This window comes from Danio aesculapii, chromosome 23, assembly GCF_903798145.1.
Source record: "Danio aesculapii chromosome 23, fDanAes4.1, whole genome shotgun sequence".
Taxonomy (NCBI): domain Eukaryota; kingdom Metazoa; phylum Chordata; class Actinopteri; order Cypriniformes; family Danionidae; genus Danio; species Danio aesculapii.
The window spans coordinates 10432615-10441799 of NC_079457.1; the positions used below are offsets into that span (position 1 = coordinate 10432615).

The window sequence follows — 9185 nt, forward strand, 5'->3', positions numbered from 1 at the left end:
GTTAGGTTTACTCAGATTATTTTAAAAGAATGGTTCATTTACACACCATACGCTTCACATGGTTCTGAAAACTATAGACGTCAATTGTTGCAGGTTACCAAAATATTCAAAATATCTTCTTTTGTGTACAAGAAAAAAAAAACATTTCAAACAGGTTTGTGACAAGTTTAGGTTGAATGGTGTTCAGAATTTGGGTCAACTATCCCTTTAAAGGAATCAAATGTTACAAAAATTATTTCTATTAAATACAATAAACTTTCATGAAAGAAACTTATTTCGATAAATCAATTGCACTGCTCGATTTTTACTGCGTAATGGAGATTCATGTGTTTGATCAGGCTAGTGTGTTCCTGGATGAATGAAAATGAAACTGAAAGCTAGTTAGTAAAGACCAATCAACTTGTTTTATACTGTTGAGGAAGTGTACTACACCTCGATTTGAACCTGTCACAGTCCAACTTACTTTCAAAAACGACAGTGTTGAACCACGGAGGAAGAGATTTGCTTTCACGATGATAATTCCATCAGCTATTGTTTTTGCGTTTCTGTATTACTATTACTTTAATTCTACTCAGTCGGACGATTTGTCTTTTAATCCTGCAGGTGAGTTTGACCACATTTATATTTGACCTTACAAGAGACAGATCTACCAAAAATGAAAATAAGCGAAAACTAAATAATGTTGTGTGTGGATTTATCAGCTATATCAGGGGTCTGGAACCTTTTTTCAGCAAAGAGCCATTTCTGATTTTTTTGGCAAATGCATTTTTTAAAGAGCCATTGGGGATATATATGAATCATCACATGGCAAGTCCATGTATTAAGAAAGTGCAATTTATAGAATTTCTGGTCACACTTTATTTTGATGGTTCATTTATTGAATTATGTTACATTGCATCTACATGCCAACTAATTCTCATTATAAGTAGACTGTTAGGTTGGGGTTAGGGTTGGGGTAAGTTGACATGCACTTGCAAAGTTTCTTATAGTCAGTTAAATGTCTGTTTAAGGAGCACCAACAGATATTAAGCAGACAGTTCTTTTCATCATCACCACTCATGAATGTTTGAATTTACGTGCGCAAGGTTACCATAGAAATGTAAGTTGCATGCCCTTTTTTTGGTGTCTCTATTCAAGTTAGGCCTAATCCACATGAGCATTGTTTGAAACGTCCTTTTATTTTTATTCATTTTGCTGTAAAAATATACAATAAAAATAGTTTTAATTGTATTTTCAATAGGAAACAGTTATAAGAGACAGTTTTAATTTTTTATTGAAGGGAGACAGCTGGAGAGGAACATGTTTTTTGGTCAAAGAGCCACATGTGGCTCCTGAGCTATTTAGCAGGTCGCACACTGGAAGCGCCGCTGGGCGCCGCGCACATGACAGTTAAAAGTATCACACACCAGTGTATCACATATAGGTTTCGCTTTATGAGTGAAACATACTGTCAAAAAATGTAGACAGTCTTTTTGTTCTTAGATTAGGCTATGTCTGTAAAATGCATATGACCAGAGCAGCTGCTTTGTTCACTGTACAGAACACTTGATTTGTTTGTCGCTGGACGTTTGATATTTGCAAATTTAGGGACCGTCTCTATTCTATACAACATTTGTATACACGTTTCTAACTTCAATAGCGACTGAGATGAAATGGAGATTCACGTGTTTGATCAGGCTATGTGTTCCTGTATAAATAAAAATGAAACTGAATTTGAACTTTATATAGTGTTGAGGAAGTGTAGCTACACCTCGATTTGAATCTGTCAATGCCCAACATATTTTCAAAAACGAAAGTGTTGAGCCAAGAAGGAATAGATTTGCTTTAATGGTAATGATTCTATCAGATATAATTGTTGGATAATATTTATCAGCTGCTTTTTTACAGCTGCTTTGTTTACTGTACAGAAAGATTGGTTTGTTTGTCACTCGATTGTTATTTTATTCACGAATTTAGGGACCATCTCTAAAGTTATTTTCAATAGTGCTGCACAATTAATCGAAAAAAGATCACGATCTCGATTCGACCCTACACACGATCTTAATTCAGCTTTTTCTACAATTCAGCCAATATTTTCAAGGTCAAGAGAGAAGCATACTGTCCCATACTGTATTTATAAGGTATAATTCACCCAGAAATATCATTTCTGTCTTTATTAATGATGTTCGCGGCCACGAAATCACATGTGAGCTGACCGCGAGGCTGTTTGTTTACTGCCGAGAACGCGCGCGCGTGCACGCAGCATGCCAATGACGGCTACTTTAGTGAACAGAACCTGCATAGGCTGTAAATAACAACTGATAAAGTTGTAAATAACGTTCAATTCGTTGCACAGAGCGATCGTTTGATCGCCGCGCTGAAAGAATGACTTGCATGTGTGTGTGTTTTCAGTGACGGCAGCCATGAGCTGCACTAGGAAGTGAAAGTGAAACTGGCCGCACATCATTTAAATGATTATAACGCATTTTACGGTTATGATTACGACACGCATTTGATATGTTTTTTCTTTCATAGCGAACGAGTGTTGGGCATGAAAATAAATGTTTAACAGTGTCAGTATAGCTACTCTAGCTTATAATGTTGTATTCTGTAAAGTTGTATTCTGATATCATCATTTTACTGTGAATTAACAAACAGGACATATTTAATGTCTGTTCAAGTCCACCATAGTGATTGTACAAAATGTAGCATTTTAAGCAACAGTAGACCTACACATAGACCTAATATTATTGTTGTTTTTTTACCATATCGTCACTTTAAAATTAGGTTCTATCTGACATTTTTAACACAATTGAGTTATTGACATATTCGTATTAAATGAAAACTTATTGTTTACATTTTAAGCCTAAAAAAAAAACAAAAAAACAAAAAACAAATGTTGCACACATACTGTTTGCTATATGGATTGCAAAAACTTTGAAGCTCAATATCTTAAAATAATTCAGAACGCAGATAGAACCTTATAATTCCACGTGACGATATGTTTGAGAATTATCAATAATAATAGCCTACTCTTATTAACCTTTTTTTAACATCTAAAGAATCGTGAGAAAGAATCGTGATCTTGATTTTAAGCAAAAAAAATAAATAAATCATAATTCACATTTTAGCCAGAATGGTGCAGCCCTAATATTCAACAGTTATATACACGTTTCTAACTTATCTAACCTATAGAAAACGAATTACAATCACACTGTAGTTCTCAAAAATAATGCACACTTTTAATTGATTTTGTATATAGATAACCCCTTGTGAAAGAGATGCTACATGTCAAACGGTTAATCCTAAACAATACAATTAGTTTCAACTTTAACTCTTGATCTATGATGGGAGCCCACTATGTCATATAGTGTAAGTACTATTAATGTAGATCTGAATAACCACGTACTAATAAATAATCATAATTTAATTGCTTGTTACCTATGAGTAGTCTACTGTTATATTGTATTAGAGTATCACGTCATGTGCTGTAATTTGTTTTAAAACTTTTTTAACACCACAATAAGCTAAGCATTGCCACATTGTGCATTGAAATTTGTGCATGCTGTAAACTTTGCAGTTTTCAATTAGGCAAAACCAGCCATCAGTATGTAAACTATCATTGCAAACCTCACAAAAATAAAATGTTTTTTTTTTCACATTCCAGGTTTGAAGTCAGATTTAAGAAATGCCCTCTTTGGGCAGCACATTGTCTCTGATGTTGTACTAAAAGCTGTCTCCTCGTTTATGGCTGACAAAAACACAAACAAACCTCTGGTGCTCTCTTTTCACGGGATTATGGGAACTGGAAAAAACCACGCCTTTAAAATCATCGCAAGAAACATGTATGAAAAAGGGGAGAAAAGCAAGCACATTCACACATTTATATCTCCGTTTCATTTCCCACACAAAGAAAATGTGCACATGTACTGTGTAAGTAATATATACAGTTTATTTTTTTCTACCAAAAGCCTTTTTTGTAGCCTTTAACTATAATTGTATAACTATAAACTGTGGATTTCTTGTTCTTGATATTCAGGCTCAGCTAAAGCAGTGGATTCATGGAAATGTATCCAGCTTTCCCCACTCCATGTTTATATTTGATGAAATGGACAAGATGCATCCAGAGCTGATCGACATCCTAAAACCTTTTCTGGACTACAATGACAATGTGGATGGAGTATCATTTCACAATGCGATCTTCATTTTTCTCAGGTGATGCACTAAAAAGTTATTTTCAGATCTGAATTGTGTGATAATTAAATTCCTCTGCTCGTCCAATAAACTGTCACTAAGGATGATCTGTGTTTATTTATAGTAATGCCGGTGGGAATGTGATTGTTAACTTGGCTCTGGATTTCTGGAAAATAGAGGGGTATGCAGGATAACTCAGGACACTGTTCATATTTCTGCCGCACCACAGAGCGCCATCTGAATAATTTTATTTTAAATAACATTCGAATGTGCGCGTATGGTGTGCAATACTTCCCACCGTGTTGCGGTGCTGAGTGGCGCATCCGGTATGCAACCCTCTTAAGAGAATTAAGGAAACCGCTAACAAATGTTCACAACACTTAACAAGACTTCAAAATGATAGTGTCTTTTGGGCTAAAGCTGCGGTCACACTGCACTTTACGCTCTATGGACTTCCATTCATACGCACACGAATGCGTCAGGACTGGAAACGTAAGCTCGTGCGACAAGTTTAGCAGTTCGCTGTTGCAAAGTTCAAGCTTGGTGAACTCTGACCTGCGAAATTGCATCCCTTGACTGCGTGAGACCAATCGAGGATCACAATATGACCTCTCTGGACAGAAATTTAAAATATGGACCAATCGCTCGCTTTTTAAATGCCTAATCATCTTGTTTAATCGCTTTCGCAGCGCGTACTACAGAATTTCGCAAGCTCAAACTCTAGAGTGACCACAACTTTATATGTGAGTCAGGAATGTCCTGCAGGTGTTAGTGTAATTAGAGTCTGGATCAGAGTGAATGGGTCACAGCTGTAGTGGGTGATTGGTGCAATGCATAGTGGGAGGTGTAGTCGGAGTGAATGACAGAGGTGCAGGATGGATGGAGTGCCCTCTTGTGGGTCTTAAATTGCATGCTAGCAATAAAGAAATGAATAAAAAAAGCCAATTTACATAATACACATGTAGGGTGTAGCACATGACATAAATCACTTCTCTAACTGGCATTTGCATGTTCTGTGTATCAGGTCTGGCTAAAGCAGTTCATACATACGAATGTAGCAAATTTTCCACGCTCCATGTTCATTTTTGATGAAATGGACAAAATGCAACCACAGGTTATCGATGTGATTAAACCATCATTGACTACAATGCCCATGTAAATGGAGTGTCATTCCACAAAGCAATCTTCATTTTTCTCAGGTTATACATTATAATTTATATTCATTATAATTCCCCAAACGACCCAATCAATAATTATCTGTGTTTATGTGTAGTAATACAGGTGGGAAAGTGATTGCCGACCTGGCCCTGGATTTCTGGAGAGAAGGCAGAAAACGGGAAGAGATCAAGATGAACAGCAGGGATCTAGAGATTATGATCTCTGAAAGCATCAGCAAGAACGAGAAAAGTATGAATCAAAGCATTTCAGTTATTAAAAGATTTTATAACGTGCATGTAGTCATATATGCATAGATTAATAGTTATATTAATACATATATTATTAATACATTAATAATTTTTCTACGGGGCTGATGAATGCTTAAATTGTATGGCTTATAAACATTCTAAGGCATTGCACACTGCACAGCTTTTTTGTTGACTTTAGAAAGAAGAATGCGCAATGGTCTTGATGCTAGAGCCCACAACATTGGGTGCTTTTTCTGTTAAGAGTAGATTTGCAGTAGGCAAAATTCAAATTCGAATTGAATCAGCTCCATTGAATTTTTATAAAATAATGCACATCGCTTCGCATCATGGCTGCATCAACCCCTTGGGTGTGCATTATGTTGTATAATGGGTGGTCCAGAGTAAAGATGCGCGGAGCAGCTGAAATGTCACCCGAATCTGCGGCTTCATACTAAACATGGGACTATAACCGTTTTCAAGGTATACCGCGGTTTGGAAAGATTTTAAACCGCCAAATTCTTCTGTTATACCGTTCCTATGGTGTGTGTAATTTTTTTTGTTTTGTTTTTTTAGGACAACAGTACCTCCAGCAGAAAAGCTATCCAAAAATACCGTTTAAATTGTAAAGACATCGTGTTTTTCAAACTAATGAAGACAGCAGAAGTCAATAATTCACTTATTTCAATAATTCATTATTTAGCCTGACATGTTTACTGTCCCAAAATATTTTAAATGTTTCTCAAAATAAAATATATTGTGTTCAAAAGGGAAGAAAGTTTTTGCAGAGACATTAAAAAAGAATATTTTTTAGAGCAGTAATCACAATGCCGTAAAAAACTGTGATATTTTATCCAAGGTTATCATACAATCAGAATATTACACCAGCCCATTCACATATAATTTTATATGATATATATATCCGCACCCGTCGTCACTTTAATAATTCTAATTCTTTGTTTTAAGCATGATGATATGTCAGGGTGGACCGTTCGTTATTAACCAGATACAACATGGAAGGGGAGTACTGTATATCAAGGCAGCACAGGTCCACACATGCCTCCACGCAACTTCCTGTGGTATTTTTTACTGTCCTGACAAATATAAGCACTTAAAGTGATTGTCAGACTTTGACTTGACCGGCGTTCGATTTAGCACACACATGATGTTTCATATTTGATGTACTGTAGGCTACCGGTCTTGAGGCTTTCATATAAAGCACTTAGCCTATTACATACCAGCACTTTATTAACCTTGTTAACCTTTGCTAAACGCTCCCACACAGCACTTTTCTTTCCTTCCTTTGTTTAGTTTTTAATTTACCATTTTTAAGTTTCACTTGGATTGGTTTCACCTCCATTTCTGCTTAACAAATGTGTTTAAAAAATACAACGCAAAATCATTAACAAATAAACTCATCCACCCGCAACCCACCCGCAATTAATCATAATGTATTTTTTTATTACCCGGATTATCCGAAGTGCTCGTGGATATAACCGACATCTGCGCATCGCTAGTTCAGAGTGTATTTTTAGGACTTGGTTGTGTTTATAAGATGCAAAGCAATGTGTGCTCATGCTTTATTTAAAATAAAACAACATTATTTGTATATATATCTTTCATTATATTCATGTATATATACATTATATACAGCTACTCTGCTAACATGAAAACGACTGTTATATTTTTCTAGTTTCTCCGAAAAAGCTCGTCCTCAAGAAGCTCTAATTGGTCAATTAACATAATGTGCTGTGATTGGCGGATCAGCTCCATGTCACCTGGAAAGCTTCACGCTCCTACAAGCACACGTTTTTGCGCCGTGTAAACACTGTCAGTCAGAGAAGCTGTTAGCTGTATCAATTTGTGCCAGAATCAGACAGCAAATGACACATTTACAATTACAATCCTTGTTTACGTCCTCGCTACAACATACCATTGACGCTTGAAACTGTGCATAGTTGATCAATTTTAACACATACGAATACTTACAGGTTGTGGCTCACAATCCACAGCTTCGTCTAATATGTTTGAAGGAGTTTTTAGCCGAATGCAGCACTCTGAGAGATTCTGAAAGCTATCCTTTGTCAAATGCTTGCTATATATTTTTTATAAGTCTCTGGAACATACTAAAAATTAAACTGTAAGCACTTCACTCTTTGTGTCATGTCTTTTAAAAGCCCAAATACAGAAACAAAAGAAGCTCTGTGGAAATAGCAGCATTTAGACGACATTTTAGCTCTGCTCTGCCTTCGCTGCGCACAGTGTGTGCGTGTGGTGAATGCACATAACCTGAAGCGTTTGTGAAGCCCGGGGATGTATTTTTTGTAGTCCCCAAACTCTTTCGCTGTAGGCTTTGCGAAGCTAACTCTGTAAAAGCCAATGTCTCCCTTTGCATTACATTACACATCAACTAAAGTTTAAAATATATCATAATGGACCACCCCTTTAACGGCCCTGTCATCAATTATTTGTTTTATTTTTTACATCGGTTGCTTCTTTTAATTGCATTTCAATCATCCCTTCCTTATATTATATGGCTTAAATTTGTTCCCCTTAAATCTATTAATTGTTTTGTATCTCTTCCCAGGTGGATTTTGGCACTCCAGTCTCATAGAGCATCATCTGATTGATCACTATATTCCTTTCCTACCTCTGGAGCTGAGGCATGTGCGCCAGTGTGTCTTGACTGAGATGGAGCATCTGAACAAAACCCAAGATGCTCATCTGGCAGATAAAGTGGCCAGAGACATGCCTTTCTTCCCCAAAATACACAGAGTCTTTGCTGAGAAAGGCTGCAAGTCCGTCAGGCAGAAGTTGGCGCTATATGTTGATGAATAGTGAAAGTACCACTTAGTGCCATTTGAATGTATGTGAATAAGGGATGTCAATAGATTGTTTTTTTCTAAATTGAGACTAATAAATTATTCTCACAAAACTATTTTCTGCATGCCTTTCATTGTAAATTTAGGTGCATCCAAAAAAGCACACTGCAAAATGATTGTATATAACATAAGGATTCGTTCTGTTTCCGTCGTCAACTCTAACAGCTAACAACTTTACAGCAATCTTTATTAATGGGCCATGAACTGAGAAACCAAAATTCTCTTCATCTTTTGACATGTATAAGCTCATGGTATTATAAAAACATCCTGTAAGTTTTAGAATACAAAACTTTGTCTTTACTTTAAAAACAGCCTATAATGAAGGGAGTCTGTCAAAACAGCAAGCTTTGAAAGGTTCTACTCTATGACATACTAGCATAAGCTCCGCCTCCACAGAACATCGAAAGTTGTTTCTACTTTACTGCCAGTTTACAGTTTGGTGTGTTCTAAAACGGTAATATCGCCCCTCCAAACCACACTTTAAAGTTAAAACAATCATTATGAACACACTGAAGTGTCGTTCCAAACTAAAGTGTTCAAAAGTTGGAATGAAGGATTTTGAAGGGTAAACAACCAATGCTTGGAGTCACAAATTATGCTTTTAAAGGCTCGTCTCTATGCCCCGCTTCAAAGGGATTACTTTTTAAGTAAAGTAATGCACTATATTACATTTACAGCATTTACAGCACCTTTTCATCTGGACTATTCTCGCTGTTGTCAAAAAAAG

The 9185-nt window shown here is 36.2% G+C and overlaps 1 protein-coding gene across 1 annotated transcript; it reads left to right on the forward strand.

Annotated features, from left to right (window-relative positions):
* The first annotated feature begins 469 nt into the window (after positions 1-469).
* On the forward strand, positions 470-8461 carry LOC130217837 (torsin-1A-like). The gene is made up of 5 exons (XM_056450049.1): positions 470-603; positions 3647-3912; positions 4019-4194; positions 5447-5580; positions 8164-8461. The coding sequence occupies exons 1-5, from the start codon at positions 513-515 to the stop codon at positions 8412-8414; spliced, it is 918 nt and encodes a 305-aa protein (XP_056306024.1). The 5' UTR covers positions 470-512; the 3' UTR covers positions 8415-8461.
* Positions 8462-9185: the final 724 nt, after the last annotated feature.